At 48.0% G+C, this 18,399-nt stretch overlaps 1 protein-coding gene across 3 annotated transcripts in view; it reads right to left on the bottom strand.

The window, feature by feature from the left end:
• The window catches only part of smyd3 (SET and MYND domain containing 3), an 894,585-nt gene that overhangs the window by 583,816 nt on the left and 292,370 nt on the right, over nucleotides 1-18,399 (bottom strand). For all 3 annotated transcript variants that reach the window (XM_038815506.1, XM_038815488.1, XM_038815496.1), the window contains exon 5: nucleotides 18,017-18,153. In XM_038815506.1, coding sequence (XP_038671434.1) covers nucleotides 18,017-18,153 — 137 coding nt within the window. The remainder of the gene's footprint in view (nucleotides 1-18,016; nucleotides 18,154-18,399) is intronic.

The raw sequence follows: 18,399 nt of genomic DNA, 5'->3' as shown, positions 1-18,399 counted from the left end.
AATATGGCCTGGATTCTCCGTTCAAGAGCCTAAGTGTTCTCAGCGGAGAATCGGGACTAATGTCTGTTGGTGCTCGGAGCGGGACCCAGGTGAGGGTTTCCCTCATTAACCCTGCAAATATATGCATAGTGGAGATCTCACTAGATTCCATCGGATCCCTGTATCAGGCCGCCATTTCTGCTGTGAATAAGTGGAAGTGAAACCACTTAGCTCCTTTTGATGTGGTGAGGAGCTGTCAATCACAGCAAGAGTGTCTATAAACATTGTGGTTCGCATCAAAGCAGGGTAATGGAGATGCATTCAAGCATGAAGGGCAAGATAGATAAACAATCCACCAAGAACCTGTCTCTGGACTAATAGAACTGTAAATCACTGGCTAGCAAAATGTATTGCTGTGTGAAATTGAATGGGAGTTTTGCATTTCAAAGGCTGTCAAGGGATTTGAAGCTCTTTCAAGTGTTCTCGGCTTTGAAGAAGCCTCTGACACTTGTAACAGCTGCTGCTTTAAACATTTTAGTCTGAAGCAGCAGATATTAGGGAAGGGTAAGTGAAAATGCAGTCATTTTTCACTCTACGGCCTGCTCTGCTCTTCAGCTTTCAGGCAGGGGTAACTGATGGGCTTTCTGATGGGGATGACTGATGGGGTGTCTGATGAGGGGAGGGGATCAGGTCATCCTTATGGACGTCCGTTGTTGGGGGTGTGACCTGTATTTCCTGCGGTGGGAGGAAAGAGGCTCTATCTGTCAGCAGGGGCGGGGGGGGGGGGATTCCGATAGACCTCAGTTATGCACTGACCCCCATGACGTACCACAGAATCCACCGTGTCAGGGCCACGCAAGGGCAAACGTGCACCAAAACCTGCCCGGTGGACTTCCCGCTGTGGAGGACGGGGGGGGTGGGGTGGTTGAATCGGGCTCCCAGTCCGTTAATTATAGTGCGCTGAGACAATCGATGGGCGATCACTGCATTGTGGTGCCAATCCCATTTTTAAGGGTGCGCTCCATTCTTCACGTAATCGGGAATCCTGATCATGGCATCAGGGAATGGAGCATCCAGCTCATCTTCACTACATTCACCCGATCATACCCTGTCTTGAAGTACTTCTTTAAGGTCTCGAAGACCTCGAACTAGGTCATCCCTTAGCTTTCTCTTTTCTAGACAAAGTCGAGCCACTTGGCTTGGGAAAGGGCAGCAGGGATGGGTCTGGAGTGGACTGTTCGGGTTGAATGAAGATCTCACTGCATCACCCTTCTGACGGTCTGATTTCCTCTCGGCCTTCAGATTTGGTTCTGATAAACAGTCTGTACAGTTTTTCCAATGTTTTCTATTCTTGTTGCAATTAATCATTTTTCCCCCCAAAGCAGCATGGTTCCTTTGACATTGTGTCTTGATCCTTCACCATAAAGCCCACCAAAAAAGAACAAAAATGCAGTCAGAAGTAATGGGAGGTAAGAGTGACCGGATTTGGAACAGCCAATATACTTGTCCATTGTCCTGTGCACAGCAACTACCAGCTCGTCAATCTGACCAGAAACTCCTCACATCGATCCCAGGGGAACAACTACAAAGTGAACTATCAACACTTAACTTAAGACCGAGGAAGCCGCCTTATGTCAAAAAGAAAGGTTGGGAAATCCAGAATAAAATCAGGCAGTGTTGCTGTAAATGTACACAAACCTGCATTTACAAAGTGCCGTTTACTAGCTCAATGTCTCGAGGTACTTCACAGGAGTGGTAGAAAATAAAACTCAATGATAAGGGGATATTAGGACTGGTGACACAAAGGTTTGGTCCGAGAGGTAAGCTTTGAGGAGCATCTTAAGATGAACAGAGAGAGAGAGGGAGGTTGGGAGAGGGAGGTTGGGAGAGGGAGGTTGGGAGAGGGAGGTTGGGAGAGGGAGGTTGGGAGAGGGAGGTTGGGAGAGGGAGGTTGGGAGAGGGAGGTTCGGGCCCAGGCACCAAGCCACGGCCCCCAATGGAAGCTGAAAGAACAACATCTTTTTAAAATTCATTTTTACGGGATGTCACCTTCGCTGGCTTGGCAAGCGTTTGTTGCCCATCCCTAATTGCCCTTGAGAACATGGTGGTGAGCTGCCTTCTTGAACCGCTTGCGGTCCATGAAATGTAAGTTCATCCACAGTGCTGTAAGGGAGGGGGTTCCAGGATTTTGCCCCTGCGACAGTGAAGGAACGGGGATATATTTCAAAGTCGGGGTGGTGAGTGACTTGGAGGGGAACATCCAGGTGGTGGGGTTCCCAGGTATCTGCTGCCCTTGTCCTTCTAGATGGTAGTGGTCATGGGTTTTGAAGGTGTTGTCTAAGGAACCTTGGTGAGTTGCGTGTAGCCACCGAAGTTGGCCATTCCCTAAATACAAAATGGAGGAACGCAAAGCTTGCAGGTTAAAATGGACAATGTTTGCAATATAAGCAGGCTGCACCAAGCCAATGTGGATTCTGTCTGCTAAGAGAGCAGACAGCACCGAAACGAACATTCCGCATACTAATGAGGCAAGCTCCGGGATAGTTAACATAGTAATGGAAAGATCCCAGGAACAATGGACACAAATGGGGAAGTGATTGCAACAGTGTATGGGAAACCAGACACCCCGGCACCAGAGGGGTTCGAAAACAAACCACCTAACGGCCCGCCCAGTAGCCAAGGAACAGCCTCAGTATTGGGGGGATTCAAACATATCGATTGGGAAGAGACCCAATCGATTCACAGCAGGAAAAGGGTCCGCCCAAAAGGGCGCGAAGCCCTAGGACCTATAAAAGACAGGTCCCACACTTAGTTCGTTCTTCTTAACCAGCCCTCCTCTCTGGACCAGCATCTCGACCAGCTTTTGCCAAAGAAGACCTTGAACGAGAGAGAGGAGAGGTTTGGGACAGCAGCCGCCAGCAAGTAAGTGTCTCACGATCGCTACCAGAGATAGACACTCCTGACCCCTTTTTAACCCGTACCAAACTGAAGTCTGCAGATCAGAGCAGAGCAAGAGGCCTTGTCCCCTGATCCGGCAGTTCCCTTTGAGATAAGTATTGGTTTATTTAGTGGTGGGAATAGTTTAATCATCTTAGCGTGTGCATGGGTAGTATTATAATTGCATTATAATAAACTCAGTTGTTTGAACTTACTAATTGGTGTATGGTTTTATTGCTTTGAACTTGACCTTGAAACTTGTGGCGGTATCTTAACGATACCTGGCGACTCCAGAGCTAAGTAACGAAACAGAGCCAAATTGAGTGTTAAGCACACTCACCCAGAACGAGCAACATGCTGTAGTGCATCTTGTAGATGGTACACATGGCTGCCACTGTGCGTTGGTGGTGGAGGGAGCGAATATTTGTGAGAGGGTATGTTTGAGAAAGGGAATAAAGGATGGGTCAGATCAAAAGTCTTGGTTTGCTGACACATTTATGCAAATTTAGGTAGACTGAATGGCAAACCTGCTTACCCAGAATTGCTACCTCTCCTACCTCTGGGATCCAATTTCAAATGATGTACGAACTGAAGGGACATAAAAGTGCCGTTGTCATGATGACAAATTTAAATAACACACACTGTCGGTTTGGAGAGGGGCACAATAGATTCTGCAGTGCGCCTGAACCCCGATGCAAACTTTGCATTACAATGTCAATCTGGCTCAAACACACAAGGGTCGCTGAAGCTCGAAAGTAAACCACGTCCCGCAGACGGGGGCGCTAGTCTGCAGCTCAAAGCAGAGTCAGTTCATTCCTGGCCCTGGATTCTCAGCTACCTGATCAAAACTTCAAAAAAAGAACAAATGCTTCAGCATCTGTGGGTTGCCATTGGGGACCACTATAAATAGTCCAGCTGAATCACGTGGTGTAAGAAAGCCAGTTAAATGCTAATGTCTCAAGGTTGCTTTTCTCAAGAAACAATTAGCACAGCACAAATTATCCTCAGTGTGTACCGCAGAACTCTCAGTACCTTCACACCGCGAAGAAAGGTGGCTCTGCTGTGTGCCAGGATTCTTCTGGAATTGTTAAATTAAATTGTGCACCACACTTGAAAATTGGGCGGCTGTTTCTGCACACTCCATTCCTCCTTATCCTCCCCCTCGAAGAAATGAGACTGCGGATCAGACTCCAGGTACAGACAACTATACACAAGCACACATTATACTCAGTTTCAGTTCTAACAGTTGTTACAATCCCAGCGGATGTCACTACTAAACAGCGGACGTCACTACCAAACAGCGGACGTCACTACCAGACAAGTCAGATCCCAGAGTAGAACCTGGCTTGATCGTTCTTAACCTTTATTCTTTGTCTGGAGTCAGAGTTACAGGACTGCCGATGAACTTTCAACAAAATAATAAAATATTTATTAAGCAAGAAAAGATCACTCCTCCTATGCCCCTGCTATATCTTCACAGATATATACAGATTTGTAAAGATAACATGAGTTACAAAATCCATCTTATACTCTAGTGTTCTCATTAAGTACACAGTATATATAAACCAACAGGCGAAATGTGGTCAGATACACCACACTCTGAAACAAAGTGACAGATGCTACTCAATACAACTTCTGTGGATTTCCCATCAGTCTCTTCACCCCTCCCCCGCCGATGCTTGTCACACTATGAGCAACTGGTCCCACTGGAACGCTTGACTTTCGCACAAGCATTTCCAAACGCCACTCTCGAAGTGCATGCTCAGGAATCTTCTCCCAAGCAACGCTTTCTCTCGCATGCCTTCACCAAGGATCCACCTCCAGGATTTCAACCTAACCTTTTGATATTCCTCTGGCCTGGATTACCATGTTCATTCAAGCTTCACATTCTGCCAATTCCCTCAGGTACCCAGCCGGGCCGACAGAAAACTACTCGTCAGTGCAGGAAATGGCAGGGCATTCGTTGCTGAGGCCAAACAAAAATGGCAAAGTGCCGTTAAATAACACTGTCGTTCTCGGCACTACAGGTGGCAAGAAACATCCTTCTCAACGTGCCCAAAATGAGACTCTTGTTTCTGTTCCGTTAAATCACGCATGATTTCTGATAAAACACATAGCGTTCTAGAGAGATGGAGAGGGAAAGATGGAGAGCACGAGACAGAGAGGGAGAGAAATGGAGCGAGCGAGAGAGCAAAAGAGCGAGAACCAAAGAGCGAGAGAGAGTGAGAGAGGGAGCGAAAGAAAAAGATAGTGCAAAAGAGAGAGCAAGAGCGAGAAAGAGAAAGAGCAAGAGAGCGCGAGGTGGAGCGGGAGCGAGAGTGAGAGCGAAAGAGAAAGAATGACGGAGCGAAAGAGTGAGTGAGCGAAATGGCGAGCAAGATAAAGGGAGAGCAAACAAGCTAGAGAAAGGTGAGCTAGAGAGAGGGGGCGGGAGAGAGACATGAGGCGGGAGAGAGAGCAGGGCGGGAAAGAGGGGGGGCGGGAGAGGGGGGCGGGAGAGAGATGGGGGCGGGAATAAGAGGGGATGGGAGAGAGACATAAGGTGGGAGAGAGAGCAGGGTGGGAAAGAGAGGGGGGCAGAGGGGGCAGGAGAGAGAGGGGGCCAGGAGAGAGAGGGAGTGGGAGAGAGACATGAGACGGGAGAGAGAGCAGGGCGGGAAAGAGGGGGGGCGGGAAAGAAGGGGGCGGGAGAGAGGGGGGGTGGGGAAGAGGGACGTGGGAGAGAGAGGGACGTGAGAGAGTGGGGCGTGAGAGAGTGGGGCGTGAGAGAGTGGGGCGTGAGAGAGTGGGGCGTGAGAGAGTGGGGCGTGAGAGAGAGGAGCGTGAGAGAGTGGGGCGTGAGAGAGAGGGGCGTGAGAGAGAGGGGCGTGAGAGAGAGGGGCGTGAGTGAGAGGGGCGCGAGAGAGAGGGGCGCGAGAGAGAGGGGCGCGAGAGAGAGGGGCGCGAGAGAGAGGGGCGTGAGAGAGAGGGGCGTGAGAGAGTGGGGCGTGAGAGAGTGGGGCGTGAGAGAGTGGGGCGTGAGAGAGTGGGGCGTGAGAGAGAGGGGCGTGAGAGAGTGGGGCGTGAGAGAGAGGGGCGTGAGAGAGAGGGGCGTGAGAGAGGGTGGGCGTGAGAGAGTGGGGCGTGAGAGAGAGGGGCGTGAGAGAGTGGGGCATGAGAGAGAGGGGCGTGAGAGAAAGGGGCGTGAGAGAAAGGGGCGTGAGAGAAAGGGGCGTGAGTGAGAGGGGCGTGAGAGAGAGGGGCGTGAGTGAGAGGGGAGTGAGAGAGAGGGGCGTGAGAGAGAGGGGCGTGAGAGAGAGGGGCGTGAGAGAGGGTGGCGTGAGAGAGGGTGGGCGTGAGAGGGAAAGGACGGGAGAGTGGGGGGCCTGGAGAGAGAGGGGACCGGGAACAGAGAGGTGAGTTTGGAGAGAGGAGGGGCGGGGGGGGGGGGGGGGGGGGGGGGGCTGAGAGAAATAGAGGTGGCTGGGAGAGGGAGAAAGAAGAGGGGCCGGGAGAATGGGGGGGGGGAGGCAGTGGAGAGGGGATTGGAAGAGAGACAGAGGGAGACAATGAGGGAAAGCAACAGAGAGAAAAAGAAAATGATAGACAGAAAGAGAGTGAGAAAGAGAGCAAGCGAGAAAAAATGTGAGAGGAAGAGACTCTTTATAAGTGCTCTAGGTACTTAATTAAACAATGCCCTTTGCCCGTGTATCTTATCAACATAATTAACATACCATTAACGGAAAGTCCAGATGTAGGAAAGAGATGCACCAATCTAAGAGTGTGGTTATAAAGGCACCAGAAGTTTGAGTTTCCATATAGGACGAGTGAAAACAAAGGAACTGGAGAATGTTGAATTTGTACAGGAGACTAGTTTGACACAGTTAATAATAATAATCACTTATTGTCACAAGTAGACTTCAATGAAGTTACTGTGAAAAGTCCCTAGTTGCCACATTCCGGGGAGGCCGGTACGGGAATTGAACCCGCGCTGCTGGCATTGTGCTGCATTACAAGCCAGCTGTTTAGCCCACTGTGCTGAACCAACCTTCAGCAGAATGTTCAGTTCCAGGCATTTGGTTAGCGGAGAGCCAGAGGGGTGGAACTGTAACAATTCATGAGGAAGATGCCAGAAATGAGCTGCTAAAGATTATGGGCAAAGGCTCAAAAATGTTCTTGGTTCCTCCTGGAACAGCTAAGTTCAGAAGGGATCAGTAAAGTTTTCACGAGGATTAAGCAGATTTCTTGGTTTAACAGCAATAGGGAGGCATAAACTGAGGATTATGAGTGAAAGGGGAAGGTTGGAGGGTAATCTGTCAATCAGCGGTGATCAATACATGGACTGCGTTACCACAAGGGCTACTGAGGCCAGAACTAAAGCATCATTTATTAGGGAATTGGAAGAATATGGAGAGGTGGAGGAAAGTGGAGGGCAATATTGGGATTAGAGAAGATAGCATCAGCCGAAGAGTGGCCACCAGCCACAGGCATGATGTACCAAACGGTCCCCACAGTTTGAGAGATTTCCCGGATTCCCCTCGTCCATCAAGACCCAAAATGTTGGACCCAAAATCACTGGCAGAGACCTAATGTGGGACAGAATTCGTGGGATGTGACAACAAAGGGAAACAGCAGCGTAGCAGTAATGTTACTGCACTAATAATCCTGAGGCCTTGACAAATACTCTGGAGACATGGGCCTGTATTTTCACCAAGTCCCTTTAAAAATGGCAGCCGGGGACAGCACGGCGGCGCAGTGGTTAGCACTGCTGCCTCATGGCGCCGAGGTCCCAGGTTCGATCCCGGTTCTGGGTCACGGAGAGAATGGAGTTTGCACATTCTCCCCGTGTTTGCATGGGTTTCGCCCCCACAACCCAAAAGATGTGCAAGGTAGGTGGATTGTCCAGGCTAAATTGCCCCTTAACAAAAATGGCAGGCAGGACTCAGTTCTGGGAATTTTGCCCCCTTTCCCATTTCCGACAATTATGGCCAGAGTGGGATAGGGGTGTGGGTTGCTAGCCAGCACATAGCACGCTCACCCTTGCCGGTTCCATCTGTCCATAAGGGTGGACAGTTCAAACCTCCCTGCAATTTTGACGCAGCCAGTAGAGGTGGAGTAGAGGTAGTTTGAAGCATCTCAGGAGTTGTGTACCACAGAGCAACACTTGTCCTGAGTGGGGAACCAAAACAAAAGCACAGGTATCCAACTTACATTCTTCTATAGCTCCCACACAATCACAGCCAATCATATTATCAATATCAGAAGCTTCCATTCACATCAGATCTCGTAATGTTGTGTAAATAAACACACCAGCAGTGGAAAATCTCTTCAAGGAAACACCAGGTTATTACAAGATAACAGAGATGCCAATCAAACAGAACCTTAACTACCCTCTACAGCTATAAAATATTGCTTGTTGAGATTTAAGTGGGTTAGCCATTCTTGGAGCTCAGCCAAGCATTCATACTGAGACCATCTGTTCATCCTGCTTTTGTTGATAAAGTTGCCATGGCAATGAGGGGAATTTACATTCAACTAATTTACAAAACTGGAATGAAAAGCTAGTCTCATTAATGGTGACCATTCAACTATCAGATAGTTCCAAAACCTCAACTGGTTCAGTTGTCCTGACCTGGTCTGGCCCATAGTGGGTTCAGACCCACAGCAATGTGGTTGACCCTTAATGGTCTTCTGAAAAGGCCTGGCAAGCCCCTCAGTTCCAGGGTTTATAGGGATGGACAACACATCCCAAAATAAATTTAAATAAAGGACCCTGTACAGAATTACAGGATGTTCCGAGAAATGCCATGTTGTGAGAGCTCCAAACAGAGATAGACAATCTCTTCCAATGTAATCCCCATAAAGAAAAAAGAACATACAACAATAGAGCACAGGAACAGGTCCTTCGGCCCTCCAAGCCTGAACGGGTCATGATACGACCCTTGGTGAAATCTTTAGCACTTATTTCAGGAGCTTGTTTAATTCCCACTGAATATACAGAACACGCTGAATCTAGAATGGTTTCCTTTACAAATCCCAAAATGAAAACAAGTCCTCATCAATTTTCCTGATTCATGGGGTACAGAGGTTAAACTCCAGGATGAACCAAGTGTCTTTAAACCAGATGTTCAGGCTGGATTGGTGTAGTGCAGGGGTGGGCAAACTACGGCCCACGGGCCGCATGCGGCTCGCCAAAGGTCTTTATGCGGCCCACCAAGATCAAGTCATTTAAAAAAAAAAAAAAATTTTTTTTTACATTTTTAAATTTTTTTTATTTTTTTATTTTTTTAATAAGGTTAATGGGGGGGGGGCTGTTGGGTTACTGGTATAGGGTGGATACGTTGACTTGAGTAGGGTGATCATTGCTCGGCACAACATCGAGGGCCGACGGGCCTGTTCCGTGCTGTACTGTTCTATGTTCTATGTTCTATATGCGGCGCCCAGAATCATAACCGGGTGAAGCGCCATTTTTGAAAAGTAGAGAAAAAGAGGGCTAAAGGCAGGATGCCGCCGGGGGAAGCGCTGAGGCATATGCCGCACGCTAATTGGTTACAACCGGGACTGTTAATTCATATGCTATGCGGCCCTTTAAAATTGTGAATTTCTGAATGTGGCCCTTGCATGGAAAAGTTTGCCCACCCCTGGTGTAGTGCTTAATATTAACTGACTAACTTAAGCAAAACAAGCCTGACAGAACAGCTGCATTGGGCGGAATTCTCCCCCCCACACGACGGGTGGGAGAATCGCCGGGGAGCCGAGCGAGTCCCGCCACGCGATTCTCCCACCCACCCAAACCGGCGCGGCGAGATTCACAGCTGGCCGCTGGGAGAATCGCTGCTCACCGTTTGTAATGGACGAGCGGCGATTCTCCAGCCCGGATGGGCCAAGCAGCCTGCCCAATACGACGGGCTCCCGCCGGCACCGTCCACACCTGGTCGCTGCCGGCGGGAATAGCGCGGGAACGCTGGGGGGGGCCTCAAAGGGGTCTGGCCCGCGATCGGTGCCCACCGATCGGCAGGCCGGCCTCTCTGAAGGAGGACCTCCTTTCCTCTGTCACCCCGCAAGATCCATCCGACATCTCCTTGCGAGGCGGCCGCGGGTAGGACGGCAACCGCGCATCCGTTGGTTGGCACCGGTGATGTTATTTGCACGGCGTCGGCCACGTCATTTATGCGGCGCCACGTCATTTATGCGGCGCCACGTCATTTACGCGGCACCACTTTTACGCGTAAATGACGCAGCGCCGCTCCTAGCCCCCCGGGGGCGGGAGAATAGGGGGCTGGGAGCGGCCTCCGACGCCGGAGTGAAACACTCCGGTTTTCGCTCCGGCGTCGGGACTTAGTCTCCCGATGGGAGAATTGCACCCATTGTTTTTTGTAGACAGTGTTAAAGAAACCCAGGCTAACCAGAGCATATCCCTCGCACACAGAAGCATGGCCTCCAATGACAAGCCAGAGGAAAGGTTAAGCCTCACCTCCTCCCACTTCCCATTTTCAACACATTTTAAGGGCGTGGCACTCTGAGTGGTGGGCCTGAATAAAGGAAGCTCACTGCCAATGGATGCCATCTCATCACCTTTTCATCACTTTGATTCTCTTCCTTTACGATCAGATGCAGACAAGATGGTTAATTATCCCTTTTGTTTGCAAATTGCAGCTTCAGCCTGCTGGTGTCTAATCAAACGAAGGCACTGTAACATACATGAGGTCCTACAAAAACAAAATGTGGACACCTTATGTTTAAATCTAATGAATCTTGACAAATATTTTATTTCGCAATTGCCAACTATGTCTTTCTTGTTCGTCCTTTGAGGAGAAGGCGGACATGTTCAGTAACTGATGCGTTGGTTAGGATTCTAGTAGGTATGTAGGTACTGCAAAGGCCGATCTGCATGTGCGCCTGTTGGCATGTGTATGTGTGCATGTGTGTGTGTGTGTGTGTGTGTGTTGGCACGTGTGTGCATGTTGGCACGTGTGTGTGCATGTGTGTTGCCACATGTGCATGCGTGTTGGCATTCACGTGAGCACGTGTTTGCCAGAATGTGTGTGCATATTGGCATGTGTGCGAGCTGGCACGTGTGCATGTTGGCATGTGTGGGTGCACGTTGGCATATGCGAGTGTTCACATGTGTTGGCATTTGTGCACATGCGTTTTGGTGCACATGTGCGCGCACGCACGCCTTATTAATTCCAATAAGAAAGGGGCTGGTTTAGCACAGGGCTAAAGAGCTGGCTTTTAAAGCAGCCCAAGGCAGGCCAGCAGCGCGGGTTCAATTCCCGTACCAGCCTCCCCGAACAGGCGCCGGAATATGGTGACTAGGGGCTTTTCACAGTAACTTAATTTGAAGCCTACTTGTGACAATAAACGATTTTCATTTCATTTCATTTTTCATTTCTTAGGAGATAAAACAGGCACACGAAAAAGAGACCTGCAGATTGAGAGAGCGAGAGACATTAAGTGTGCGGGGGCGTACAGAGAGAAGGAAAAGACACACAGACAACAGAGGACATGTGAAGATGGAGAAGGAAAGGAGTTTGAAAAGGACGATCAGAGACAAGCAGACAAGGATACAAAATAAAGTGTGATGAACACAGAGCACGAACAAATGAAAAAACATTGCATATATTTTGCACATTTCACAACCTTGAGACTCTCCAAAGCACTTTAAAATTAATGAAGACTTTTCTGAAGTATAAACACAGCAGGAAGACAAACTAACCAAGGGAGCGGAAAACAAGCAGAGGTAAATCTGCAAGAAGAGTTTCTTTTTCAAATTTCAGGCCATGGGGAAAACTACAAAAGATCAAACGGCGAGACTGTTTACAATTAGTCATCAAATAGTCGGCAACTACAATGATGAGGTCTAATGTTTACTCTCGAAACAAAAGCTTTCGCAAGTAGAGCAATACCATCCAGATCTGTTGACAAGTAAACAACCAAGTTATTGAATTCCCGGGCGACTGAAGCCAAGGGACAAACCAGGAGAACAGACAGCTTCCAACTGCTGTCGACAAGCCTGGCTCAGCACATCCGAGATCCAGCAGCTTCGGAGAAGGAATGCCAAGTCGGAGAAAGAGCACGTGGTCCCCAGCTATCTCGAAAGCAGACAATTACAAGCAGCCTGCCAAAATTAGATTCAACAAGAGGAAAACAAGAGGGGTATTTTCCCAAACTCAAAGAGGAACAAATCTCCTGTAATAGCCCAGCTTAGTTAGCATCATGAGTCAACATGCCTAACAACCTCAGGGTGTCGGCAGCACGGCAGGAATAAATGGATGTGACATCTACATTTGTTGTATTTATTCAAAATCGACTGGAGCACCACACACACACACACACACACAGGCACACGTTTAAATTGACGGTGGGGATTTTTTGTTTCCTCTCTGTTGGCTGTTAGTGAAAGGAAAATGCCAGCGCCAGCAGAAAATGAGCCACGCAGGCTCTGACCTGGCTGCTTAGAACACCCACCCGAGGAAAATGCGCCTCAGAATCACAGAATACTAGAGTGCAGAAGAGGCCCTTCGGCCCATCGAGTCTCCACTGACGCTTGAAAGGCCCTGACCTGCCCACCCAATCCCACTGGCCAGCACTTGGCCCGTAGCCTTGAATGTTAAGATGCGCCAAGTACATATTCAGGTACTTTTTAAAGGATGTGAGGCAACCCACCTCGCCCACCCTCCCAGGCAGTGCATTCCAGACCCTCACCAACCTCTGGGTAAAAACATTTTTCCTCAAATCCTCCCTGAAACTTCCTATCCCTCACTTTCAACTCGTGCCCCCTCGTTTATCACCCTTCAACCCAAGGGAACAGCTGCTCCCTATCCACCCCCTTCATTATCTTGTACACCTCAACCCTCAAATATGAAAATTCAAAATGGACTTTAACCACATGCAGAGGCCATTGGTTCATGAACCCAGACCCTCGTATTGCATCAGCAAAGAACCTCTAAGGATCTGCAACCTGGAAGGTCATCACTGCAGCTTGGATAGGAACATAGCGGGAGTGGGCCATTCAGCCCCTCGAGTCTGCTCCGCCTTTCAACTAGATCATGGCTGGTTGTCGACCTCAAAGCCATTTCCCCCCACTATCTCAATATTCTTTGATGCTGGGTGTTTGCAGATACTTTACTGGGTTACATGGTACATGGAGTGCTGGTTCACTTCACTATTCTCACGCAAGTGTACACGCAGCTCCCAGACAAACCCGGGCCGCCCGGTACAAATGTAACCGTCACGCTATTTCCAAGGTCAACCAAGAGAGAGAGAGAGAGGACGCTTTACCATCATGTCATCAGTAAGCAAATTGACATAAACAAATGCAATTTGAAATCGGCCGTTTTCAAACCTCCTGTGTTTTCAGAAATTCCCATCAACTCAATCTGTGCAAGTGTCTCTCGCCCACTTGGGCCTCTCCTCCCGAGTGCACACGGGGGAAGGGGCAGGGTACAAATCTCTCGACGTAGAGTAATGCAGAGTGCTCACAAGACTTTGAGAGCTCTCACTTGCTGATGAACTGAAAGCAACAGGACTTCAGTTCATGTCACTGCGCTGGGAAGCCAGGTGTCGCGCGAGGTCTCTTGCCTGAATTGCAGAGAGGCCGACAGCAGCTCAGCTCAGACAGGCTCTTCTCTAACGTGACCAAACCGAGACGGGAGATTGTTTGAAGCATACTGGCCTCTTGCTGCCAGTGACATTGCACCTTCTTGCACAAAGCAGCAGCATCATTGATACTTCTGGCTGCATGGGAAATGGTAAACCTGGCACAGCATGTTTTACATGTAACCATAATTATAGCATGGCAGACAGAACATCGTGTCAAGACACAACGTCCCAGACCTGAACTACATGTAGAGGCATTGATAAAATTCAGAGCATCGAGAGTCAAGGCCATGCGTTACCATTAGTTTGGTACAAATATACTTTGGATATTGTTCTCTCATATATATATATATATTTTAAAACTGGGTTAAAATCAGGGTTTGAACCAGAAAAATAAAAGGCATGTACAGCCCTATTAGAGTTCACAAACTACATTATCTGTCAAAGAAAATAAAAGGACAATCTTACAGAACTACAAACAAATTTACATCCTGGGGCAAGTCGATGCAAGAGGCCAAGGTGTAATGTCACATCACTGGGGGAGCTTTGTAATTCAGTGTGACATGTTTACATAGCTGGTGTCTAATAAACGCGGATGTAATGGAAAAGTTAACAGGACACGTGAGCAGACACAAGAAAGATATTAAGGTATTTCTAGTAACACGGGCACGCAAGCAAACCCACACACGTGCGTGTACACACACAGGTGCACGCACACACATGCACGCACGCACACACCTGTCTAAAAACTTTCAAGCATGGAACTGCTGAGAACCATATCAATTGTCAATCTCACCTCCCTCTCACCAACACATATGACATAAAGCATTTTGACCACTTGATACAAGGAGTTGAATTCACTCCTAAGCCAGCCCACCACCCCTCAGACGTCAGTTTATTCAAACAACGTACCTTCCTGTCTCAATGATTGCACAGGGAACGGGTAGATGAGTTTGGGCGCAGTGAGACAGTGAAGAAGCGAGCATGATGTGGTGCTACAACCCACTGCACAATTCCAAACATTTCATCTGATATCTGGATGGGTGTTTTGAAGCTGTAACAGAGTACCTATTTCCACAGACGTATAATAAATTAACAATCAAAGTATAAATATAATACTCTTGACTGAGGTGAATACATCAAGATTTTTGTTGGCTGCTGAGGGTCTAATATTCAGAAACCCATCACCATTAAGAGCATCCAAGTAGCGGAATCCAAAATGAGAAATCAACGAATGTGGTGTTTCTACATGTTTGGTATTTACTGTTCTCCCTTAACATGAAAGAGAGGACACTTCATGTCCACTGACTGGGATGTGCACAGGTTATGTATGAGATGCTAAAACTGAAGGATTCCCAATGATGGTGTTCAAGGATAATCAACAAATGATCACAGATCACTGCCAAGTTCCTTGCCATTGGCTCAGCACATTTCACAGTGCCCAGCTTGAAGCTGCCTTCGAGGACCCAGAACCAAGTGGGAAGAGTCGAAGTCCGCCCCCCCCCCCCCCCCCCCTCCCCCCCACCGCCCCCACTGCAACTGCACCTCGCTGCCCCAGGCTACAGTTTGTGTGTCAGTGTCGTCAGATGGCAAAGGTTTCACTCCCATCGATCCTCCAGTAGTTACAGCTTGGAACAGTGAGTCAAGGAAAACCTTGGCAAGCTGGTGGTGGAGTGGGAAGCAGCGCTGGGCAGGGAATGGTTTGCAAACGCTTCAACTGAAAGACTTTGGGGTATCAGAATTGTTAACACGGGTTTACTGGGAGGGGGCAATTCACTTCATGCCACTTCCCCCCCACTCCCTCCCCCCTCCCCCCTCCCACACACAGACATACCTTTCCCCTCGTAGCCCTATTTTCTCTTCAGATAATGATTTAATTCCCTTTTGGAAACCTCGACTGAACCTGTCGCCATCACACTCCCATGCAGTACATTACAGATCCATTCGCTACGTTAAAAAATATCTTCTCCCGTGTCTCCATTGCTTCTTTTGCCAAGTATCTTAATTTCCTGCTCTCGGGTTCTCGATCCTTCCCACCAGCGGGGTACAGTGTCCCCCAACCGGCTCTGTCTGGTCCCCTCGTGATTTTGAACACTGCTATCAAATCTCCTCTCAACCTTGAACAGAACAGTCCCAACTTCTCCAATTTTTCCCAGGAACTCAAATACCTCATCCCTGGAACCGTTCTCATGAATCTTTTCTGCACTCTCTCTCTAACGCCTTCACATCCTTCCTGAGGCCTGGTGTGCAGGACTGAACTCAATGCTCCAGTTGAGGCCAAACCTGTGCTTTACACAAGTTCAACATCATTCATCTTTCCTTGCTTTTGTACTCTCTGCCTTTATCAGTACAGCCCAGGATGCTGTTTACATCAAGATCCAGGTCCCTAATGGGAAACCTAGGCCGGTGACTGGGCCGCATGAGTGGCCCTCCTTCATCTCAGTGGGCCACACAATCGAAAGCCGACTTGCTCACTGACCATGGCTCCATGAATATGCTTAAATACATATAATGCACATCAAATACTTCACAATGAGTCAGAGAAAATAATCATTCATATATTAATAGAACTATCGTTAACTTCAAATGTTAAGAACAAAATAAATATTTACACTTTGGCCGCAGAGGGAGCCCACGGCTCTCACAGTCAATGTGAGCAATCAGCGCGCTTCTCATTTCACGGGTCCCCACTTTACATTCGATTCACTTCAGTCACACCAGGAGGAAAAAAACTACATGGGTGAAAATGAGTGGAATGTGGAAACCCCCGAATGTGGGCCAAATTAATAGTTACTTGGACAAATATGGGTTAATAAAGAAAAGCCAGTACTGATTTGTTGAGGGTAGATTGTGTTTAACTAGGTAACAGAAAGGGCTGATGAGGGCAATGTGGTGTACATGGACTTCCAGAAGGCATTTGGCAAAGTGCCATGCAACAGACTTGTGTTGCAACAGACGGTCATCAAAATGTTTTTTCGTCCGCATTCAGAACCATGGACCCTATGTGGCCCTTGGGCCGCAGGCTGCCCACCGCTGGTCTCGGTCATTAACATAGACCAGAAAGAGCACGAATCTGGGGAACCCCACTATAAACCTCCCTCAAGTCCGGGAAACAATCTTTCACCACTACTCTTTGTATCCTGTCACTCAGCCAATTTTGCATTCATGTTGCGACTGTCCCTTTTATTCCAAAGGTATAACATTGCTCACAAGGCTCTTGCATGGCACTTTGCCAAATGCCTTCTGGAAGTCCATGTACACCACATTGCCCTCATCAACCCTTTCGGTTACCTAGTTAAACACAATCTGCTCTTAACAAATCAGTGCTGGCTTTTCTTTATTAACCCACATTTGTTCAAGCAACTATTAATTTTGTCCTGAGTTATTGTTCTTAGAAGCTTCCCCACCACTGAGGTTAAACTGACTAGTTGCTGGGCATATCTTTAGACGATTTTGTTGAACAAGGGTAACGCTTGCCATTCTCCAGCCCTCTGGCACCACACGTGCCATGGTCAGTGCCTCTGCCATTTCCACCCCAACTTGCCTTGGATGCCTCACATCCAGTCTTGGTGCTTTATCCAATATCTCTTCCTTATCAATCTTAAATGTCTGAATGGCCTCCGCTTTCACCATGATCTGAGCAGCATCTCCTTCGTTGGTAAAGACAGCTGCAAAAAATTCATTTAATATCTCAGCCATTCCTTATGTGTAAATCTCCTTTTTGGTCCCTAATTGGCTCCACTCTTTCTCTATTTATATGCCTATTGAAGATGTTTGGATTCCCTTTGATGTTGGCTGTCAGTCTCTTCTCATACTCTCTCTTTGCTTCACTTATTTGCCTCTTCAATTCCCCTCTGAACCTTCTATATTTGGCCTGGTTCTCAGTTTTATTATCCACCTGGAATTAGCCATTTCAATCTCTATCGCTCGCCATTCACAGTGCTCTGGATTTGTGTCCGTACCTTTCCCTTTTGTGGGACGATAACGTTACTGTATCTGAACGATCTCTTCAAACTCACTCTGAATTGCAACACTGAAGCTCTTGGAGTTTCTGCGAGGATCATTAAATACATGAATGACACTAAACTCATGAATGTTTTCATTTGAAAACAGAGCTTGGGCTGGATTGCAATTAACTGACAGCTCACTGGCATTATTTGCATTATGTGCGATGTTTACTGTGGAGAGATACCTGCCCCTCGAATAATTTCTCTTCAACAGAAATGCTGCTAATTGGCACCGATGAGTTCTTTTAGCTTCCCCTCGCTTTGTAGAGACACATGATGTACATCCTGACAAGAGCGGTATGTCTACGCGGCCTCAAGAGTTGTGCACAGCTAATTTGGTTTGATCTCATTTTCAGGAAACCAGCAACGCCTCACCATATCCAACAAACACACCGGGGCACCAAACGACGGCATCAGGATCTGTTAAGTCAGAGGGATCAACCAATGGAGAACGGCTTCTCCCAGTCGATCAGCATTTCAATCCTCGAGTTTTAAAGGATAAACAAGCTTACTTGACCAAAGAGGCGAAGGAGATCTAAACCAGGAGGCAGCTGGGACGCGTTGTGAATTTCCTCTTTGATATAAAATTGCAGCACAACTGTAAGTTGCCCAAGGCTTCCTTTCATTTCTTCACTCATCTCTTTGATATCTGGGAAGGAATAAACAAAACTGGTCGTCAACCACAATGAAAAAGTATGCTTTGTGGCAGCTGTTCTGTCTAGACATATCTACTCCCCAATTCCAGTTGATGCGGCCACAAGCATATATCTTTGCAGCTTTGGCAGGTAAATAAGGTACAAGAAGCTCCTGCCACTCATCAGTTTGTGTAAAACAGAAAGTGGACAGTAACTTTCACGGTGATAATCAATCAAACGGCTGCATACTGCAGGCAGTT

This window comes from Scyliorhinus canicula, chromosome 1 (genome assembly GCF_902713615.1).
Source record: "Scyliorhinus canicula chromosome 1, sScyCan1.1, whole genome shotgun sequence".
Classification (NCBI taxonomy): domain Eukaryota; kingdom Metazoa; phylum Chordata; class Chondrichthyes; order Carcharhiniformes; family Scyliorhinidae; genus Scyliorhinus; species Scyliorhinus canicula.
This window is presented reverse-complemented; position numbering and strand designations above follow the sequence as displayed.